This window comes from Carya illinoinensis, chromosome 6 (genome assembly GCF_018687715.1).
Source record: "Carya illinoinensis cultivar Pawnee chromosome 6, C.illinoinensisPawnee_v1, whole genome shotgun sequence".
NCBI classification, from domain to species: domain Eukaryota; kingdom Viridiplantae; phylum Streptophyta; class Magnoliopsida; order Fagales; family Juglandaceae; genus Carya; species Carya illinoinensis.
Window position 1 is genome coordinate 34,159,507 of NC_056757.1, and position 23,307 is coordinate 34,182,813.

The 23,307-nt window shown below is 36.8% G+C and overlaps 3 protein-coding genes, 2 long non-coding RNA genes and 1 pseudogene across 6 annotated transcripts; 3 read left to right on the forward strand and 3 right to left on the reverse strand.

Moving 5' to 3' along the window:
• Window positions 1-1,069: 1,069 nt before the first annotated feature.
• On the reverse strand, window positions 1,070-3,402 carry LOC122313274 (annotated as a pseudogene).
• Window positions 3,403-3,545: 143 nt separating this feature from the next.
• LOC122313272 (endochitinase 4-like) lies at window positions 3,546-5,465 on the reverse strand. 2 transcript variants are annotated; one of them, XM_043128112.1, is made up of 4 exons: window positions 5,283-5,465; window positions 4,561-5,096; window positions 4,277-4,427; window positions 3,546-4,092 (listed from the first exon to the last, which is right to left on the reverse strand). In XM_043128112.1, exons 1-4 carry the CDS (start codon window positions 5,408-5,410, stop codon window positions 3,675-3,677), a joined length of 1,233 nt encoding a protein of 410 aa, XP_042984046.1. In that variant the 5' UTR covers window positions 5,411-5,465; the 3' UTR covers window positions 3,546-3,674. The 2 variants fall into 2 exon arrangements, with proteins under 2 accessions (XP_042984046.1, XP_042984045.1); XM_043128111.1 differs by having other exon boundaries at window positions 4,561-5,465.
• Window positions 5,466-8,770: 3,305 nt separating this feature from the next.
• LOC122312525 lies at window positions 8,771-10,101 on the forward strand. The gene is made up of 2 exons (XR_006243205.1): window positions 8,771-9,388; window positions 9,533-10,101. It is a non-coding gene; the product is annotated as an uncharacterized LOC122312525 (long non-coding RNA).
• A 2,780-nt stretch (window positions 10,102-12,881) lies between these two features.
• LOC122312861 lies at window positions 12,882-13,985 on the forward strand. The gene is made up of 3 exons (XR_006243220.1): window positions 12,882-13,100; window positions 13,231-13,274; window positions 13,406-13,985. It is a non-coding gene; the product is annotated as an uncharacterized LOC122312861 (long non-coding RNA).
• A 5,374-nt stretch (window positions 13,986-19,359) lies between these two features.
• LOC122312909 (butanoate--CoA ligase AAE1-like) lies at window positions 19,360-22,232 on the forward strand. The gene is made up of 2 exons (XM_043127581.1): window positions 19,360-19,650; window positions 20,520-22,232. The coding sequence occupies exons 1-2, from the start codon at window positions 19,450-19,452 to the stop codon at window positions 22,047-22,049; spliced, it is 1,731 nt and encodes a 576-aa protein (XP_042983515.1). The 5' UTR covers window positions 19,360-19,449; the 3' UTR covers window positions 22,050-22,232.
• Window positions 22,233-22,517: 285 nt separating this feature from the next.
• Window positions 22,518-23,266, reverse strand: LOC122312910 (ferredoxin-like). The gene has a single exon (XM_043127583.1). The coding sequence runs from the start codon at window positions 23,169-23,171 to the stop codon at window positions 22,731-22,733; it is 441 nt and encodes a 146-aa protein (XP_042983517.1). The 5' UTR covers window positions 23,172-23,266; the 3' UTR covers window positions 22,518-22,730.
• Window positions 23,267-23,307: the final 41 nt, after the last annotated feature.

Consider the following 23,307-nt stretch of genomic DNA (forward strand, 5'->3'; position numbering starts at 1 on the left):
CATTTTCTCTCTTCTTCTGGGCATTCTATCGAATACTTGCTATGCATACTGAGAACTAATCTCAATAACATCAAAATGCATTTAAACTAATCTTAGATGGGCCCCATAGAATTCGCTCTACTATCTCAACTCACTACTATTTATAAGGTGTTGAGCTCGGCTCAACATCTAAACAAAGCCTTCGGCTTATCATCTAAACGATGCCTGAGATCAAATTAAAGTTGATGCAACCCAGCCTTCTACAAGCTGTGGAATTTGAGACTTGAAAGTGAGGTTCGTACGTACGTTGATTCCTTAACTTGTTCGACCAGCTAACTTTTCCCCTCTTTCATATGGCTTATATATAGATCAACTTATTAAGCTATCAAACCTAACGTCAAGTCGACACTAATAGTGGACGATCGGCTTCTAATTTTGTGTATTTTATATATATATATATATATATATTAAAAATAATCGTTAATAAAACAACATCGTTAATTTAAGTTATATTTTCTTAAAATAATACGCCGTCGTTTAGGGTAAGGTTTTAATTAAACCCAACCCTTCTCCCCCCATAACCTCTCTCTTCCTCTGATGCTCTCACTGCTCCTAGTCTCTCTCAGACAGCATGGCACGGCGGGACACAGTCTCTCTCTCTCTCTCTCTGAGGTATTTCTAATTCTCTTTATCATTAACATGATATATCACACTATTGACGTTGACAAGGACCCCCAAAATTAACAGGAAATTATAATATTATCATGCATGTTGACATTTGACAATTAGGAGATTCGACATTATCCATTCTGATCTTTAGATTTATCCCTTTTAATCATGTAATTCTAATATATTATTTTCCTCTATATATTTACTTGCATTTATTTTTATACATTATTTCATCTCCATAATTTAAAGAAAATCTTTGGCCATGCAAACTTGAAATAAGATGAATCACATATATATAATACTCATGAAACTTCTATATCAATTCTTTATTATTATTTTATTTTTTAAAAAGAGGGATAATACCTCTAATTTTATTAATAAACTTCACTTTTGGCTTAAGAATACCTTTTATAAGAAAAACTTGAGGATTAACTCTTTATTTCTTTATTCATACATGTAATTTAGGAGCTTACAAATTTCTGATCATTAGACTTACAATTATGAAAACCAAACTGCAATTACATTATATGGTTTATTAGATATCTTATATGCATCATCCTGTGCATAGTAGTTTAGGCAAAAGGGCTTTGATTATATATAGCAATCCAAGTTGTCACCATAGCTTAATCCAAATTCGTCACAGTAACGCTTATAGAACCCGATCCTATTAGCCACACTATCATCTGGACCATGCCCGCATTCGAGCCCACCGTTGATTATGTTAGTGATCACACCGTAGCCTGGGACTCGGCCTGCCGCCGTGTCGGCGGCAGAAGGTACCCATTTTCCGATTATAACATCGTGGCTGGATGGCTTGTTTCCTTGCACGGTCATCCAAAACCATATGGCAGTCTTGAATGATAGGAACGGGTCTTTGGCTACCAGATTCGGATTATTTAGGAGATTATATCCAAGGGCTTCACCTGCTTGCCCATAATTGTAGTTGCTGAAAATTTAAATAAAATCCGAATCAGGATTTATCAAATTAATTAATACATAGAAATGATTTAGTCATTAAAAGATCTCATAAAATAAATTTATAAATTAATATGGTTTGATGTGGTATGTTGATTATAAAGTTCATTTTATTGTAAATTACATCTAATATATCATATAAAGTTATGTAAATTTATAAGTTTATTTTTATAAGATTCTTTTATTTATGTAACACTTCTTATTAATATATCATAGAGCATCTTTGTATAGATTCAGAAAGGAATAGTACTGAGTGAGTTGAATGGGTCCACGGCCATAGTATTGTTTGCCTGGAGCGCATGGCCAATCTGTACTGGGCGTACAATAGTCGAATTTGTTTCTCTCCGTAATAAAGCAATATCCCCATGCAAATGGACCACCTGGTGCAGTTGCCCACCCTCCTACGTACACAAAAAGTATTATCATTTGGTGTTAGATTTTATATATGACGATTTTGATCATGATAGTTAAACATATTTACATGATGATAATTAACATGAACAGAACAGTTCTGCATTCAAATTAGCTAAACACAATAGCCGACCTGTGGTTTCATGAGAGGTTTGACCCAAGAAAGCTGCAATCTCCCTTTTACGTGTATCAATATCACCAGTGGTGCCAAAACCAATAAAAGATCGCGCAGCAGCAAGGAAAGCATCGTAACTGTAGAATCCATTAGTACTTTCGCATCTGGGATCATTCCTATATGGGAGCAGTTTGTCGAAAAGAGATGAGCTGATGATGCTGCTAACATCTTCGCCACTGGGTGTAGGGTTTGGGGGTGGGGGTGGGGTTGGGACGATGGGAGGTGGAGAAGGGCATTGGCTCTGACAGCCAGGTCCACAGTAGGTAGCAGTGGTCCCACAATACCCCCATTCGCTACAACATAGCCCATTCGGACATAAAGCACCTCCAGCTTGCTTTCCGCATTATTCAGCTGAGGTTCTAGCAAGCACGAAAGCGAAAAAGAGAATCCATGAAACGGGGTTCATTTTTATCTTTGAAGGTATATATAATGGCCGGGCGATCGATATGCATGTTTTGTGGAAAAGGATGGTGCATGGATTTATATACTGTTATAATATAGGACCACTTGGTGGATTTTTCCTCGGTTCTCGTGTGTGATCATCGTCATGTGGTCAAGATGAGCTGGCTGATCAGCTTAGCTTCATCGTCGAGACCCAAATACTCATGAATTCCTGTTACATGATCTCGTAAAATACAAAAATGGCAAAGATCGATACAACCCTTACAGCAATAATTTAAAATATTGATGGTATTTTTATAAAATAAGGTTTAAAATAGTTATACTATTTTAAAAGAAATATAGTTTTTTTTTCTAAACTGAGATGACGTTAATAATGAATTAGAGGAAAAACTCTCTAACCAAATTTATAAAAGTGACAACGTACGAGCTCGTTGAGGTTGATGTCGAGGCGTTCAAATTTCGGCCGGGATCGATGATATTGAGCCTCGTGAATGGCAAAGATCAGCTGATCCAAATGTGTCAGCCACTTTTCAAAGTTAAGAGATCATGCAGTTTACTTTGTTGAATATTTAGCACATGGATATATATACTGCACGTACTTATTCAGACGTTGACAAGGACAACTTATCTTGTATGCATCTTCATAATATATGCAGCAATTGGTTGAATCGCACATGGATATATAGCACATTATTCACGTTGACAAGGACATCCAAAATCGACAAGGACAACCGAAATTAACACGACATGAAAAAATATAAACACACAATATTTTTCATAATACACTGGTCATCCGAAATTAGCCATTCTGATATTCATATATATATATATATATATATATATCCATCCCTTTTAAGGATAAATATATATATATATATATATAGTAGTCATGAATCTTTTGTATCTATTTTGTTTTTTTTTTCTCAAAAAAGAGTAATGATAACTCTAATTTTATTCATAATCTTCACTTTTGGCAGAAGAATACCTTTTGCATTAAAAGCCTTTATTCATATATGTAATTTAGGAGCTTTCTCATTAGACGTACAAGAAAACGAACCTGCAATTACATTATATGGTTTTTTAAATATTTTGCAGGCATGTGGATAGCACCGAAGGCAAAAGAAAGTTGATTATAGCAATCCAAGTTGTCACCATAGCTTATTCCAAATTCGTCACAGTAAGTCGTAAAGAACCCGATCCTATTAGCCACTCTATTATCGAAACCACGCCCGCATTCGAGCCCACCGTTGATTATGTTGGTGATGACACCGTAGCCTGGAAATCGACGTGCGGATATGTCCGCAGCAGAAGGTACCCATTTTCCGATTATAACATCGTGGCTGGATGGCTTGTTTCCTTGCGGCGTCATCCAAAACCATATGGCTGTCTTGAATGATAGGATCGGGTCTGTGGCTACCAGATCCGGATTATTTAGGAGATCATATCCAAGGGCTGCACCTGCTTGCCCATAATTGTAGTTCCTGAAAATTTCAATAAAAATTCAGATCGATTGGCATTTATGAAACTAGGCCTTTTTATGAGGCTAACTAGCTGCATATTTGCAGTGTGATGCCGATCGAGAAGCAGAGATATTGTAGTAGAGAACTAATTAACATGTCATCGATCAGTCATGGAGCATCTTTGTTTAGATTCAGAGAGATATACCAAGAAAGTTGAATAGGTCCACGGCCATAATATTGTTTGCCTTGAACGCATGGCCATTCTGCACTGGGCTGACAATAGTCGAGTTTGTTTCTTTCCGTAATAAAGCAATATCCCCATGCAAATGGACCACCTGGTGCAGTTTCCCACCCTCCTACGTACACAAAAAGTCGTCATGTTATCATTTGGTGTTAGATTTTATGGAGATTATGATCATACGTACGTAAACATATATACATGATGATTAACAACAGATGTGTGCAAATTAGCTAAACACAATAGCCAACCTGTGGTTTCATGAGAGGTTTGACCCAAGAAAGCAGCAATCTCCCTTTTACGCGTATCAACATCACCAGTGGTGCCAAAGCCAGGAAAAGACCGTGCAGCAGCAAGGAAAGCATCATAACTGTAGAACCCATTACTTTCGCATCTGGGATCATTCCTATATGGGAGCAGTTCGTCGAAAAGAGATGAGCTGATGATGCTGCTAACATCGTCGCCACTGGGTGTAGGGCTTGGGGGTGGGGGTGGGGTTGGGACGATGGGAGATGGAGGAGGAGGAGGAGAAGGGCATTGGCTCTGACAGCCAGTTCCGCAGTAGGCCTCCGTGTTGCCACACCACCCCCATTGGCTACAACATAGCCCATTCGGACATAGAGTGCCCCCAGCTTGCACTCCGCATTGTCCTGGTATTGGAGGAGGAGATGGAGGAGGAGGAGGAGGAGGAGATGGAGGAGGAGGAGGAGGAGGAGATGGAGGAGGAGGAGGAGAAGGGCATTGGCTCTGACAGCCAGTTCCACAGTAGGCCTCCGTGTTGCCACACCACCCCCATTGGCTACAACATAGCCCATTCGGACATAGAGCGCCCCCAGCTTGCACTCCGCATTGTCCTGGTATTGGAGGAGGAGATGGAGGAGGAGGAGGAGGAGGAGATGGAGATGGAGGAGGAGGAGGAGAAGGGCATTGGCTCTGACAGCCAGTTCCACAGTAGGCCTCCGTGTTGCCGCACCACCCCCATTGGCTACAACATAGCCCATTCGGACATAGAGCGCCCCCAGCTTGCACTCCGCATTGTGCTGCTGAGGTTGATCCAGCAAGCATTAAAGCGAAAAAGAGAATCCATGAAACAAGGTTCATTTTTATCGTTGAAGGTATATTTGGGGCGATCGATATACTGCATGTTTTGTGCAAGAGAATGGTGGGTTTATATAAGGTAGAACCAGTACTTAGCCACTGGATATTTTCCTCGATTCTCATCATCTGGTCATGTATTGGAGCATTAATTAATCGATTTTTTCCTCGTTTATAATGCGGTCAAGATGGTTTGGCTGATCAGCTTAACTTCATCGACGGGGACAAAGCTTGCGCGGTCGAGGGGGCCCACCTTCCACCGGGTTGAAGAAAAAATTTCATTCGGTGGTGGATGATCCTGATAATTTCATGCGCGCATCCCTGTGAATCATCGTCGAGACCCATATACGTTTCATGAATTCCTGTTACGTGATCTTTCCAGTGGAAAATACGAAAATGGCATGGATCGATATAACCCTTACAACGATAATTTAAATTAATGGTGTTCTTATCAAGTAAGTTTTTAAAATAGTTGTACTATTTTACAAAAAAAATATAGTTTTTTTTTCTTCTAAATTTAAACGTTATAGAATTGGAGAAAAATTTCTCTAATCAATATATAAAAATGACAAATATCCGTTAATATATATATATATATTTTTTTAAAAAAAAATGTACTGCTCAAAAAACATCGTGGCAAAGCATGCACTTACTAACACAAATACGAAATTACAAGATAATAACAACAAGGAAAACACTATGGCCACCGCTGGTGGCTCCCGCTGGGGGCCACCGCTGGCCCAAAAAAATTTTTTTTTTAATTTTTTCTTTTTCTTAATGATTAAGAAATTTTTTTTTAATATTATTATAATTTTTTTATATTTTTTTAAAATGTTTAAAACTATTAAAAAATGATTTGAAAAAAAAAATAAAAAAAACAAAAAAAAGTTTTTGCCTAACGGTGACTCCCAGCGGGAGCCACCAACGGTGACTGTAGCAGCGTCCTAACAACAAATGACATATCGGTCATTTCTCACAAGACAGAGAAAAATTATCACATGAGGTATTTGTTAAAAATGAATATTTATATAAGTAATTTTAATGATATAATATTTTATACGTAATGAGTTGAAAGTATCACAACATATATATATATATATATATATATTTTAAGAATATCTAATAATCTTTCAAATACAACCATGGTTGTCTCTTAATTTTTTTATAGTCTCGAATTAAATGAGAGTATGTAAATATTTTATATATAATATTTTTGAAAAAAATAAGTAAATATAAAATTTATATAAAAAAATTAATTTTTAAATAATACACTTCGTTCTTTTTTAAAAAAATTACATAATCACAATTATATATATAGCATTACTTGACCTAAATAGACATCTCTTCTTAATCGATTGCTAGCCAGCTAGCATGATTGTTAGCTAGAAATCGTTATTCACGTTGGTAATTGATCGAGTCTAGCCCTTCAAATTTATTCCTTGGATATACCCAAAAACTCAAAATTATTCGATTTGGATTGAATTTTACGACACCTTACTTAATCAAGGGGACGAGAGAGAGAGAGAGAGAGAGAGAGAGAGAGAGAGAGAGAGAGAGAGAGAGAGAGAGAGAGAGAGAGAGAGAGAGAGAGAGAGAGAGAGTCAGAAAACTCTTCTTTCTATTTTTTTTAAACCTTTCGGTGGTAGGCGGTGTTCTCAATTCACAACTTCCGCGGGTTAAGAATAGAAATGATACTTAAAATATATTAATCTCGTATAATCTATTTAGAAATATTAGATAATTAGTAAAATTTATTTTTTAAAAGAAAATGTACGAAATTTAAGTACTTTAAACCTGTGTCTAGCTTTAGTATTATGTCACACGACCTGCTGACGTGTCCCCGCAGTAGAAGGTACCAATTTTCCAATGATAACATCGTGGCTGGATGGCTTGTTTGGCTGCACTGTCATCTAAAACCATATTCGCTGGCCATATATAGTACTGTTTGCCAGAAGCCCATGGCCGAGCATTACTCACAAGTCACATGCATTGGTACTGGACGCACAGTAGTCTCATGTGGTCCATCTGGAGGCTGGTGTATTACAGATTAATACACTGTAAAGTAGTAATAAGCTGAAACACGTGCTTGTGGTCCAGTAGTTCTCTCATTTGTTTCTTTCCCGTGCTTGTGGTCCATCTGGAGGCTGGTGTATTACAGATTAATACACTGTAAAGTAGTAAAGTAGTAATAAGCTGAAACACGTACGTGTAATATTTTCATTGGTTAGAGAAATCAGTTGGTTAAATCAGTTTATATTTCCTCTCTGATTTTGTTTTTCTATGTATGAATACAGTCTTGTAAATGTAAGATGAAGTAAATTCAATTCATTCCATTTTATTTTCTCTTTTCTCTTCATTTTATTTTACTTTGTTTCATAGTATCAGAGAAGATACCTTAAGAGGGTCTTCTGTCATGGCCACTACAGCTTCTGTTTCTTCTTCGAGTATAGAGAGTTCTGCAAGTCCTTATCACCTACAGAGTGGTGATTCACTAGGTGCTATGCTGGTATCGAATGTCTTCATTGGAAAAAATTATCATACATGGAGTAGGTCCATGATAATGGCTTTGAAAGTAAAGAATAAAATTAGTTTTATAAAAAGTTTGATTGCTCGACCAGTTTTTACAGATTCTTCGTATGGGTTGTGAGAAAGATACAACAATATAGTCTATTCTTGGATTATCAGTTCTGTGTTAAAAGATATTGCTGGCGGTATTACTTGTGCAAAGACAGCTAAAGACATATGACAAGATTTTTTCTAATCGATTTACACATTATAATACACTGTATATATAATGGGGCGATCGATATGCATGTTTTGTGGAAAAGGATGGTGCATGGATTTATATACTGTTATAATATGGGACCACTTGGTGGATTTTTCCTCGGTTCTCGTGTGTGATCATCGTCATGTGGTCAAGATGATCTAGCCGATCAGCTTAACTTCATCGTCGAGACCCAAATACTCATGAATTCCTGTTACATGATCTCGTAAAATACAAAAATGGCAAAGATCGATACAACCCTTACAGCAATAATTTAAAATATTGATGGTATTTTTATAAAATAAGGTTTAAAATAGTTATACTATAGTTATACTATTTTAAAAGAAATATAGTTTTTTTTCTAAACTGAGATGACTACGTTAATAATGAATTAGAGGAAAAACTCTCTAACCAAATTGATAAAAATGACAACGTACGAGCTCGTTGAGGTTGATGTCGAGGCGTTCAAATTACGGTCGGGATTAGGGGTGTTCATCCGGGTCGGATGGTCCGGAACCCGGATAACTGGGTTCCGGTTATGGGTTTCGGACTAGATCAAATACAGGCCGAAACCCGTAATTATAATAATCGGAACAGCTGGCTCGGGCCCGGGTATGAAACCCGGGTTCCGTATTCAATACCGGTACAATCGGGTTTGTATAAAAATAAAATATCCCACTTGACGTCCCGACTCCCTTCTCTCTCTCTCTCTCTCTCTCTCTCTCTCTCTCTCTCTCTCTCTCTCTCTCTCTCTCTCTCTCTCTCTCTCTCTCTCTCTCTCTCTCTCTCTCTCTCTCTCTCTCTCTCTCTCTCTCTCGCGAAAGAAGCTTCGTAACCCTAGCCGCCGCCATCTCACGCGGCCCTTCTCCCCCCTCGTGTCTCACTCGTCGCCTTCATCCTCGCGCCCCTTCCTCCTCGTGCCGTCGTCTCTATTTTGTGGCTCTGTCTGCATTGTCGTCGTCTTCGTCGTCTCTCTCTCTCTCTCTCTCTCTCTCACGCTGAAACCTAGCCTTCTCTACCGATCAAAGCCTCGTTTTCATCCACGGGTATGTCTTGTTTTGTTCTCTCATTTTGGGCCTTCGTACTTTGTTCTATAAATATAACAACACGCTCGTACGAAGTAGAGGTCCAATCTGGAACGTTTTCTGATTAGGGCTTCAATTTTTCTACTTACAGAGAAGGGAGAAATTGAGAGAGGACATCAATGGTGTGCGAAAAGTGTAAGCGTTTTCTGATTTTACCTGACGGTTTGTCTCCATAGGATCAATCTCCCAGCTTTAGATGTAGTGTTTTGATATTCGAAGTTTTTTACTTTCTCAAAAAAACTTTGTTTATCTTTTTTGTTGTTTGGTGGGGGAGTGCAGGTGAGAAGAAGCTATCAAAGGTGATAGTTCTGAACAAATGGAAAGAAGGGGCAAGCAACACCACCGAAGGCGGTGGCTGCAAGATCAACGAGAACAAGCTCTTCTCCAAAAAGAAGAAAAAAAAAACTGGGTTCAATCCGGAACCCGGAATCTGGGTTTTACAAAACCCGAGTTCATCCGGGTTCCGGCCCAAATTTGACCCGGGCTAATCCGGTCCGGGTTCCAGCCAGGGTTTTAAATCCAGATTCCTGTTTGGGTATATTCGGATTTCCGAGTCGGAACCCGGATGAACAGCCCTAGCCAGGATCGATGATATTGAATCTCGTGAATGGCAAAGATCAGCTGATCCAAATGTGTTAGCCACTTTTCAAACTTAAGAGATCATGCAGTTTACTTTGTTGAAATTTATTAAAATTCAATTTGTTATTTTTAAGTTAAATAATTTTATCATCTCTAATCATATTTTGGAGATCATGTATTGCATTTTAGTTGTGCCTCTTACGACTAGGGATAACAACATCTAAGATTAAAAATATCATTTCTTGAATAATAGTGATAGATCATATGAAGTGAGTTTTGCAATATTTATAGTTATTCAATAGAATTTTTGAGATATTAATATTAAATATCGCATAACTCAAATTATGTATATATTAATATACATAATTTATATAAAAATATAAGTAAATATAAAATTTATATAAAAAAATTAATTTTTAAATAATACACTTCGTTCTTTTTTAAAAAAATTACATAATCACAATTATATATATAGCATTACTTGACCTAAATAGACATCTCTTCTTAATCGATTGCTAGCCAGCTAGCATGATTGTTAGCTAGAAATCGTTATTCACGTTGGTAATTGATCGAGTCTAGCCCTTCAAATTTATTCCTTATACCCAAAAACTCAAAATTATTCGATTTGGATTGAATTTTACGACACCTTACTTAATCAAGGGGACGAGAGAGACACTACAAGAAAAAGGAACTTTTGCCAATAATTTATTGTAACGAAAAAACTATTAGCAATAAAAATTGATTGCAAATAGTCTTTTAATTGTTGTAATAAATTAGTCGTAAAAATCCATTTTTCTTGTAGTGAGAGAGAGAGAGGGGGACAAAGTCAAAAAACTCTTCTTTCTATTTTTTTTAAGGGTAATGATACACTTATAACTTTTTTATTACTATTTTATATTGTAAATAGTCTTTTTGTTGTAATAAATTAGTCGCAAAAGTCCGTTTTTCTTATAGTGAGAGAGAGAGGGGGACAAAGTCAGAAAACTCTTCTTTCTATTTTTTTTAAGGGTAATGATACACTTACGACTTTTTTATTACTATTTTACCATTTGTATTATATTTATTTTTTTATTATTATTTTTAAATATATTTTTAACATCTTTAACTATTAAGAAAAAAATTAAAAAATATATAATTTTAATAATAGTCACTTGTTTAATCATTAAGTAAAAAAATTAAAAAATTAAAAAAATTAATAAAATAATAATAAAAGAGTAGTAAATGTGTGATTATTCTTTTTTTAAACCTTTCGGTGGTAGGCGGTGTTCTCAATTCACAACTTCCGCGGGTTAAGAATAGAAATGATACTTAAAATATATAAATCTCGTATAATCTATTTAGAAATATTAGATAATTAGTAAAATTAAATTTATATTTTTAAAAGAAAATGTATGAAATTTAAATACTTTAAACCTGTGTCTAGCTTTAGTATTATGTCACATTCGTCGCGGGCTTGGAACACGACCTGCTGACGTGTCCCCGCAGTAGAAGGTACCAATTTTCCAATGATAACATCGTGGCTGGATGGCTTGTTTCGCTGCACTGTCATCTAAAACCATATTCGCTGGCCATATATAGTACTGTTTGTCAGGAGCCCATGGCCGAGCATTACTCACAAGTCACATGCATTGGTACTGGACGCACAGTACTTGTGGTCCATCTGGAGGCTGGTGTATTACAGAATAATACACTGTAAACTAGTAAAGTAGTAACAAGCTGAAACACGTGTAATATTTTCATTGGTTAGAAAAATCAGTTGGTTAAATCAGTTTATATTTCCTCTCTGATTTTGTTTTTCTATGTATGAATACAGTCTTGTAAAGGTAAAAGATGAAGTAAATTCAATTCATTCCATTTTATTCTCTCTTTTCTCTTCATTTTATTTTACTTTGTTTCGTAGTGTCAGAGAAGATACCTTAAGAGGGTCTTCTGTCATGACCACTACAACTTCTGTTTCTTTTTCGAGTATAGAGAGTTCTGCAAGTCCTTAATTATCACCTACAGAGTGGTGATTCACTAGGTGCTATGCTGGTATCGAATGTCATTATTGGAAAAAATTATCATATATAGAGTAGGTCCATGATAATGGCTTTGAAAGTAAAGAATAAAATTGGTTTTATAAATAGTTTGATTGCTCGACCAGCTTTTACAAATTCTTCGTATGGGTTGTGAGAAAGATGCAACAATATGGTCTCTTCTTGGATTATCAGTTCTGTGTCAAAAGATATTGCTGGCAGTATTACTTGTGCAAAGACAGCTAAAGACATATGACAAGATTTTTTCTAATCGATTTACACATTATAATACACTGTATATATAATGGGGCGATCGATATGCATGTTTTGTGGAAAAGGATGGTGCATGGATTTATATACTGTTATAATCTAGGACCACTTGGTGGATTTTTCCTCGGTTCTCGTGTGTGATCATCGTCATGTGGTCAAGATGAGCTAGCCGATCAGCTTAACTTCATCGTCGAGACCCAAATACTCATGAATTCCTGTTACATGATCTCGTAAAATACGAAAATGGCAAAGATCGATACAACCCTTACAGCAATAATTTAAAATATTGATGGTATTTTTATAAAATAAGGTTTAAAATAGTTATACTATAGTTATAATATTTTAAAAGAAATATAGTTTATTTTCTAAACTGAGATGACTACGTTAATAATGATTAGAGGAAAAACTCTCTAACCAAATTGATAAAAATGACAACGTACGAGCTCGTTGAGGTTGATGTCGAGGCGTTCAAATTACGGTCGGGATTAGAGGTGTTCATCCGGGTTAGATTTTTATCCGGCCCGGTCCGGAACCCGGATAACTGGGTTCCGGTTATGGGTTTCGGACTAGATCAAATCCAGGCCGAAACCCGCAATTATAATAATCGGAACAGCTGGTCCGGACCCTGGTATGAAACTCGGGTTCCGTATTCAATACCGGTACAACCGGGTTTGTATAAAAACAAAATATCCCACTCGACGTCCCGACTCCCTTCTCTCTCTCTCTCTCTCTCTCTCTCTCTCTCTCTCTCTCTCTCTCTCTCGCGAAAGAAGCTTCGTAACCCTAGCCGCCGCCATCTCACGCGGCCCTTCTCCCCCCTCGTGTCTCACTCGTCGCCTTCATCCTCACGCCCCTTCCTCCTCGTGATGTCGTCTCTATTTTGTGGCTCTGTCTGCATTGTCGTCGTCTTCGTCGTCTCTCTCTCTCTCTCACGCCGAAACCCTAGCCTCCTCTACCGATCAAAGCCTCGTTTTCATCCACGGGTATGTCTTGTTTTGTTCTCTCATTTTGGGCCTTCGTACTTTGTTCTATAAATATAACAACATGCTCGTACGAAGTAGAGGTCCAATCTGAACGGTTTTCTGATTAGGGCTTCAATTTTTCTACTTACAGAGAAGGGAGAAATTGAGAGAGGACAGCAATGGTGTGCGAAAAGTGTAAGCGTTTTCTGATTTTACCTGACGGTTTATCTCCATAGGATCAATCTCCCAGCTTTAGATGTAGTGTTTTGATATTCGAAGTTTTTTACTTTCTCAATAAAACTTTGTTTATCTTTTTTGTTGTTTAGTAGGGGAGTGCAGGTGAGAAAAAGCTATCAAAGGTGATAGTTCCGAACAAATGGAAAGAAGGGGCGAGCAACACCACCGAAGGCGGTGGCTGCAAGATCAACGAGAACAAGCTCCTCTCCAAAAAGAAGAAAAAAAAACTGGGTTCAATCCGGAACCCGGAATCTGGGTTTTACAAAATCCGGGTTCATCTGGGTTCCGGCCCAAATCTGATTCGGGCTAATCCGGTTCGGGTTCCAGCCAGGGTTTTAAATCCAAATTCCTGTTTGGGTATATCTGGATTTCCAGGTCGAAACCCGGATGAACAACCCTAGTCAGGATCGATGATATTAATCTCGTGAATGGCAAAGATCAGCTGATCCAAATGTGTTAGCCACTTTTCAAACTTAAGAGATCATGCAGCTTACTTTGTTGAAATTTATTAAAATTCAATTTGTTATTTTTAAGTTAAATAATTTTATCATCTCTAATCATATTTTGGAGATCATGTATTGCATTTTAGTTGTGCCTCTTACGACTAGGGATAACAACATCTAAGATTAAAAATATCATTTCTTGAATAATAGTGATAGATCATATGAAGTGAGTTTTGCAATATTTATAGTTATTCAATAGAATTTTTGAGATATTAATATTAAATATCGCATAACTCAAATTATGTATATATATCCATTTATCTCTTCACCTAAATTCCGAGTTCTTAAAAATCTAAATGATCATGATATGTCAGCCACTGATGCATAGATAATGATAAAATGGATAGAACACAAAGAATAAAAAAATCAGAAACAGACCGAAATTAAAGGTTTGATAAACTGATTGAAAGAGGTACGTAGTGTCGTAAAATGCATGTGTTGCATCATGTGTTTGCTTCCATTCTCTTTTCAATTAATGTACTGTACATACGTGATGGTTCGTCATTGACATAGGGTCCACATGCACCATTTAGCTTAAAGTAGCCAGCGCATGCATCTGCCGGCCAGTACTGCTCTTATCCCAATTCTTAGGCTATAGGGAAAGATATTCCTATATTTATTATTCACGAATCTTTCCGTAATAAATAATTATTAGATAGATATATGGTACTTTATACTTTTATCACATTACAATATATAGAGTAAGGTATTATTAAAAATTAATATTAATTATATAATTAATTTTAAAGATACAAGTACTACATTCTGTAATAAGTTGATCAGATCGGTATCACAACATCTGTATTTTCAAGAGTACATAATGATTTTTCAAATATAACAATACTTGTACGTCTCTGGTTTCCACCCTTCATGGTCCCCGGGTCGATCGAGTTGTCCTATTTATATATACATCTGCATATGCAGCTAGCAATAATCGATTGAATAGTAGTACAACAGGACATGATCGATCACGTTACCCTGCACGTTGGCAATTAATGACATCCGATACTATCTATTCTAGCCCTTCAAACTTATCCCTTGCATATGCCCAAGAGCTATAATTATTCAGTTAGGATGGTATTTCACGACACGTTACTTATATAATCAAGGGATATGATAGAGACAGGTACGTAGGGATTAGGGAGAAATTCAGAAAACTCTTTTTGTTTTTTTTTTTCGTCAGTGGCCGGTGTTGTTCTTCATCCACAACTTCCACGGGTTGTCACAGTATCGCATAGGGCTGTACACTGATGTATCGGCATTGGTTTCGGCTCAAAATCGAGACCCTACCGAATTGGGAGAACGCAGCTTAGAACCAGCCAAAACTGGTTGACCGTGGAAGAAAAAACCAATCTCATCAATCTCGACATGTGTCGGTGCGGTCTTCAGTATATTGTCGACATCTTTGTGATGGAGAGATGCTGCGAAGAAGAACAATAATGTCTCTATGATGGAGGGTTGCAGAGGATTCAGAAGCAGCGAGAGAAAGAAGACTACGTGAGGAAGAAGAATAAGAGGGAGGGTTATTAAACCTAGTTCAAAACTGCCGTTTTATAGACAGATATTCGAAAAAAAAAAAATTAGATGAGATTGACTGGTTCAGTGATTTCCTAGGGGTTCGAACTTGCGTTGAACCACTGATATCGGTTTTCTCATTTATTCTCTCGCCCACCGACCCGTTCCTTACCAGTTCCGACTGGTTTCATGCTCCGATAACCGGTTTGATCGATTCTCGGCCGGTTTCGATAGTTCTTGTACACTCTTGGGCTTTGCTACACGCAGTCGGAAAACGCAGTCGGCGTGCAGTCGGCTGTACAGAATGAATAAAAAAAAATTATAAAAAAATTATTTTATATTCAGGGGGACCTGCATGAATTATAAAAAGTTATAAAAATAATTTTTTTTTTTTCATGTAAGTCCTGTATTAATTTTTTTTTTACAGCCGACTGCACGCCGACTGCATTTCCCGACTGTAAAAATCATTTCTGTAATGGAAATATACTAACCAATATAAAAGTAATCATATTGGTCGTAATTTAATATGATTCTTCATATTATAAAATTATTTTTATTATAAAACAAATCTAATAAATTAAATAAAATTACGTCTATTTATTTATAAGATGAAAAAGTCTAAACTCAGTCACTAGGGTGCAGGCCTCGCGCACGACTGCCTACGTGGCTTTAATCAAAAGCGGCATTTAGCTGCTAGGATGAGTGGGAATGAAAAAAATCGCATGCCATGAAATGGTGAGTTTCTTCTTCCTAATTCCCCTCCCCTCTCCTTTGCTCAAATTTTTCCATTCTCAGTCCATTTCACAAAGCATTACTGTGACTTCCCACCCACCTTTCAAGCAATTAAAAATGGCAGACTTCTCTTTCTCCCTGTGTTGTAATCCTTCGATTCTTCTCTAATTAATTTGGTAGAAAAACGTCGACAATAGTTTCTTTGCCAATTTTCCTCGCCACACAACATGTTGCTAGCAAGTATTTTCTCGCCGCAGCAGTGCCTTTATCATTCTTTCTACCTCCTCTGTTTCCTCTCCCTTCTCTTCGATATCCATTTCAATAAGCTTCAGATTCTCATAAAACTAAAACATATATAAATAACAGAGTTTTAATTTTATTGTTTTGAAATATAGAGTATGCTCGATATAAATTGGACTTTAGATCAAGATAATTAAAAAAGAGGTGAAAATGGGTCCCTATGAATGGGGAAAAGCAGCACTGTAAAAATGGAAAAATATAGAACACAAAATACACCATAGGTCCATAGCCCAGGAAAATAAGCAAAGCATACTATTCCTGTAGTTTCAAAAGCATTGTTTTTCTCCACCAAAAACCCTCGGCCTTTTACTTGAATCTTTATAATTAGAACACTCTTCTTGTCAGGCCCACACTCGATCCCACTTTTATCACAGGCTTGGGACTCGTCCGGCTGGGGTACCTTCAGTTGTTTGTACATCCAAAACCATATTCCTGGCCATATAGTACTGTTTTCCTGACGGCCGAGCAGTAGTAGTGACTGTACTGGACGTACAATAGTCTCGTTTGTTTTTTTCCGTAATAAAGCAAATAGCAATATCCCCATGGGCCATGCATATGGACCATCTAGTGCAGTTGCCCACGGGCCACCAGTTGGTCGAAAAGAGACGAGCTTCTGATGCTACTAGTATCGCCATTGGGTGTTGGGGTTGGGCTTGATTTCATCGTCCAGGCCCATGCACGTACAATCAGGGCCCACTTTCTGGTCGAAAATTTGCTGGTATTAGGGACGGAACATATCTTTTCAGGCACTGCGGCTTTCATTTTGTTCAAGTGGAAGAATAATTTCAGGGTCTCAAATGGTATGAGTTTTAAAAAAAGATATGGTAATTTAAAGGCGTAAATTATAATTATTTTGATGTTGGTGGTATATTTCATTTAAATCTAAGCAAACAACTTCTAAAAATTATATTCCAAAATTTGCATCTCTCGAGATTAGTCGAGATTTTGTTATCAGACATCCAATATTAATAAAAAAATTCTAAGTGTTGGGTTTATATTATATATTTTTTAAAAGAATTATGTGATATATTATATTTTAATTTCCATCTCAATACATAATGTCACTATTTATCAATCGTGACGTTACTCTTTATTCTTTTAAATTAAAATATTCAAAAGTTTATGAACAATACCATGTCAAACCAAATAAAAAATTTAGGTCTTTAATTCATAGTACCATCGTGATTCATGTGTTGGGTTTTTATTATATTTTTGAAAGAGTTATGTTGAATATTATATTTTTATCTTAAAAAAATTTAGTTACAAGCACAACTGCATATTAATATGTGCATCAATCTAATGTGATTGGTCAAAAAATAAATTTTATTAAAAATATTATTAATTTAAATTTTAAATATGAATAAATCAGTATTGATATGCAGATTAATATACGACTTTACTTATACAAAACAAAACTCAATAAAAAATTTAGATGTTTAATTCGTACCATGTGTATTAAGTACCATTACGTCACATATACTACGAATTAGCCAGGTCGTCATGAGCTACCAAAAGAACAATGCCGACAATAACTATGATAAGATATATTTTAACCAAAGTGCAATATGCAGTATGAAATGGTCAGTTTATTATATAAAAACTGTAATGTAATTGGATGGTGGGGATATATATATATATATATATATATGAGAAATGATTTTTGTAATTATGAGTGTGTAAGTACTACACAATTATTTAAAAAAATAAATAAATACTAAATATATATAAAAAAAATTAATTTTTTAATAATAGATTCCACTCTTTTCCTAAATAATTATTCGTACTTACACATTCACGTGTGTAGATAATATTACTTGACTTGCTTTTCTCGGGTCTTTGGTGGGGCATCGACACTGCATGCATTAAGTTTGATATTCCATGATCCACCGTGTGAATCAGGTCGGCAGCTTGTTAATCTATTGTTATATATATATATATATATATATATATATATATATATATATATATATATATATATATATATATGCAGTACTCTGACCAAAAATAAATATATAGAAAAAACTTCACTTTCTATCTATAATCATTGTGTCATTATATTTATAAATCAATATAATACTGCATATCGTGTTAGATGCGCTTAGAGTATGTACTCTAAAGTCTAAAGCAACTTACAAATATATTTTTTTTGAATGATCATCATGTCATGATGATCAGCTAGCTAGCTTTGAGTCTATATGTGTGTCGATACTGTAGGGAGCATCGATTGAATCATATTTATCGTAAAGGAAATACAATGCATGGTTGATTTTCTTGCTAAATAAGATACTGGAAGTTTAAATATGGATTAGATTTGTGATATGAGTAACGGTTAAGAGGCCTTCTTCGTGTGAGGTATTTGAGATTTTCCTTATTTGAGATTTTTGAAACGAGGTATTTGACCTTTTTGCTATTGATTGCTTTAGTATTATCTTATCTTGTGAGCTGTTATTTCTTTTTTGCATGTTGGTTTTCTTCGTGTTGTTTTCTGTTCTATTTGATTTGTATGTTTTTTGCTACTGAGTATTGTGGTTGGGTGTTTTTTCGGTTTTTTTTTTTTTTGGTCTTTTTGTTTATTTTGTAATCTCCAGATATTTGGTTGTAGCCACGATTTTCATCCGTAAAAAAATGAGAGTTATCAATAAAATTAGAGTACTGTCTTCTTCTAAAAAAAAAAAAAAGACATAACTCATACTTAATTGTTTGGTCATCACTCAATTAAATCCGACTCCCCCAGTTGAAACCCGCCCCTTGATCCCAACATATATATATATATATATATTTAAGTATGCAAAGTATTAGAATTAAAGTAACATGAGTTGTTTATGTATATAAACCACTTCTGTCATTATCTCAATAATCAATCATCATCACATTTTCTTTTTTAATATAAAAAGAACATATAAAATGAAACATATGGCGAGCATTGGTGTATTCTATATAAATGTGTGTATGTGTGTACAGCAGCGTAGACTCAGTTATATATATATATATATATATATATATATAGATTAATTGGTTTTGCGAGATACATAGATAGATAGGTAGGGAGCTGAATGCTTGGTTACAAGTAAAATAATATCAATATGGAGGGTGTTATCCAATGCTCTGCAAACTACACTCCTCTTTCCCCAATAAGCTTCTTAGAGAGAGCAGCCATTGTGTATGGAGATAAGGTTTCCATGGTTTATGGTACTGAGAAAACTTCATGGAAACAAACACATCAACGCTGTATCAAGCTTGCTTCTGCTTTGGTCCAGTTCTTTGGAATTTCTCCTGGTGATACTGTAAGTATTATTTTCCTCTTAGTATTATTTTCCTCTTTTTTTTTTTTTTTTTGGCTACCAGTCCTCATGATCTCTTAAGTAATCAATGTCAAACTCGATTAATGAAAAAGGACACACACAAACACACGAGAACGCAGCATTTTTAGTACATAATTCTTCCAAATTCTTATGACCAGCTAGATCTTAATCAATGAAAAACATTCTACAGATATGTGATCATCATCATGTAATGGTATTTTATTGAGATCTCTTCTGATTTTTTATTTTTTCAAAAAATGAAGTAGAATACATTAAAAACATTGATCATTAATGCGATAATTCCTTTGCTTGCTTGGAATATGACTAAATCTATATATACCAGCCTATGATCTCCTCAAATTTCTTCAACTCTGATGATGAAATCTGATCATGAACGTACAAGCCGAAGAGGCCGATCGAGGAGGAAGAGCATTGACCTTTTTGGTCTCCTCATGGACGCGTTTACTTGTTAAAATCGCCCTGTGTGGTCCTGCATGGGTTTCAACTAATTAACCTAGCATTACGCCAAAAAGTCAAGGAATCTTAAAAGATTTTGTCTGATTTGTAGACTTTTGTGAGAGGATAGTGGACAGTAGACTAGTTTCATCCAATAATATTTATTGTACATTGTTTATGGGAATCTCTTAAATAGTATTAAATATTTAATAAATACGGTGGGATTCAATTTATGGATCTATTTATCTTCTATTTAGATGAGTAATCCTATACATCATTTCAATTCTCATCTTTCCATGATGTGAAATTATATGATTGGAGACTATCATCTAATGCCACGTCATGAGATGATGAGAGAAGGATAAGAAAATAGATGATGAATATATTTTTTACAGGTTGCTGCTATAGCACCAAATGTTCCAGAACTCTATGAGCTGCATTTTGGAGTTCCGATGGCAGGAGCAGTTCTTTCTGCACTCAACACCAGGATAGATGCAACCATGTTAGCTTTCTTATTAGAACAGTTAGAGGCCAAAATCATTTTTATCTACTTCGAGTTCATCGAGGTTGTTTTGGAGGCATTAAACATACTCTCCGACAGAAAAGGCAAGCCCCCAGTACTACAAGTAGTACTTGTACTAATAGTAGAGAGTGATCAAATTACAGCACCCTCAATACTTCTTAAAGAAACCCCAGCAGGCTGTAGCCTGGAATATTACAATGCTCTTCTTGCAAGGGGACGAGCAGATTTTGAGATTGTCCCACTGAAAAATGAGTGTGATCCCATCTCGGTGAATTATACTTCAGGCTCAACTGGGATTCCTAAAGGAGCAATATACAGCCATAGAGCTGCCTACCTCAATTCACTTGCAGCAATTTTTCGCAGTGACATGAGACAAATGCCCGTGTTTCTTTGGACTGTTGACATGTTTCGTTGCAATGGGTGGTGCTTCACTTGGGCAATGGCTGCTCTTGGCGGCACCAATATCTTCCTTAGAACTGAACTCTCCTCAAAACCCATATTTGATGCAATTTATATTCACAAAGTAACTCACTTGTGTGGTGCACCCACCATTTTGAACATAATTGCAGACGCTCCGGCTACCGATCATCAGAGGCCACTCCCATCCAGGGTGAACATTACTGTTGCTGGTGCATTACCAGCACCCCAAATCCTCATGAAGGTTACCGAACTAGGATTTAACGTCAGCCATGGCTATGGTATGACAGAAGCCCTTGGCCCTGCAGCCATTCTAGGACCATGGGAACGCAGATTGCAGTATTCTTCAAAATTAATAATGGATGAACAAACAGAAAGAATAAAGGGTCGTGAAGGTCTTCACAACCTTATAATGGATGGTGTAGATGTGAAAGATCCGAAAACCATGAAGAGTATACCTTGCGATGGGAAAACCATCGGGGAGGTAATGCTTAAGGGCAATGCTATGATGTTGGGGTACCTTAAAAATCCAAAAGTAGCTCAAGAGGCTTTTAGGGATGGATGGTATCATTCTGGGGACCTAGCAATCAGACATCCAGATGGCTTTGTACAAATAAAAGACCGTGCAAAGGATATCATAATCTCTTCTGGGGGAGAGGCAATAAGCACACTTGAGGTGGAGGCAGTGTTGCTAAGTCATCCAAAGGTGTTGAATGCTGCTGTTGTTGGGAGAGCATCATGTGATGGCCACCTGCTGGGGGATCAGGCTCCTTGTGCGTTTGTGAAGTTGAAGAAAGAGTGTGGTGTGTGTACGGCGGAAGAGATTATTAAGTTTTGTGGGGATCGATTGCCCAAGTATATGGCTCCTCACAGTGTTGTTTTTGGGGATTTACCAGTCAATTCAACTGGTAAGATACAGAAATTTGTTCTCAGAGAGAAGGTTAATATTGCAGCTGGTCTGGCTCTCCAAAAAGGGCTCCAATAGTTGTAATGCTCCGTTTGTTGCTTGAATTCCTTGCTATGTGAAAAATGAATCCCTAAGGCCTAATGGATCATTGTATGAATGTTAGTGTGCATTGTGATTGATAATGGGTGATTTGCCCATGTTTGTGATTTGCTGTATGTCTATCCCAGGTATTCTGGCTCCTTTTGGCTGCCATTTGAGTGATCTTTTCCTCTCCTTTTTTTCATTGCAGATTCATTGTAACAGACTCGTGGCTTAATTTGTTGGTATCGTAGACTAGTTCAAACAAAGTGCAATTCCCCATTCAACCACTACCAAAAATCCAAACACACTTTCTTCCTTTTTGTGATGAAATTGAAATAGGATTCTGAGCTGTGTCCGCTGCAAGCATTTATGACATCCAGTAATTGTTGAAGACAAGCACAAACACGCAGAGAGAGAAAGAGAGCCACAGAGAGAGAGAGAGAGAGAGAGAGAGAGAGAGAGATCTGATAAGCAAAACCATTGGAAGATTATTAAGCTACTACAGTCCATTTGAGACTACAAATGAAGGAAACAAAAACAGAAAAAGTCGCTCATTTAAAGCATAAAACACCATGTCCCTGGAACAAGACTAAAACACCAAACCAACCAACAAAACATTCATGAAGTGACAGAGGGAGAGAGAGCAACAACAACAAAGTGAAGATGAAATCACATTTCTTAAGCAGTAAGCTCCTCCTCCTTGTGGGTCTCAATGACAACATTACCCTGAGGATAAGCAACACAAGTAAGAACCCACCCCTCTTCAAGCTGGTCATCATCAAGGAAGCTACCATCAGACTGGTCCAGAGATCCTTCCACAACTTTCCCTGCACATGAAGAGCAAGAACCTGCTCTGCATGAGTAAGGGAGCTCAATACCAATCTCCTCAGCCTGGTCCAGGATGTAGACATCATCCGGGCAATCAAACTCTACTGGCCCTTCAGGTGTAAGGAGCTTGACCTTGTGAATAGCCATGGCTGTTATGCGCCCTCCACGCCCAGCCTTTATGCCGAAAAGAGCCTGGCCAACGCTAGGAAGTGACCGTAGACTTGTCACCGGCTGCCGGCGAAGGAAGGAAGTGCTAACCATGGTGCCAGAGAGAGCAGCTGTGGTTGCCATTTTCTTTCTTTTGTTTTGTGGTTGGTGTGGGTGAAGAGTTTGGGGATATGATAGCTAAAGAGAGATGAGAGACTACTAATGTTGATAACTGGGAGGGCTTGTGGAAGTAGCGTGGCCTATTATTATTAGGTGTCCA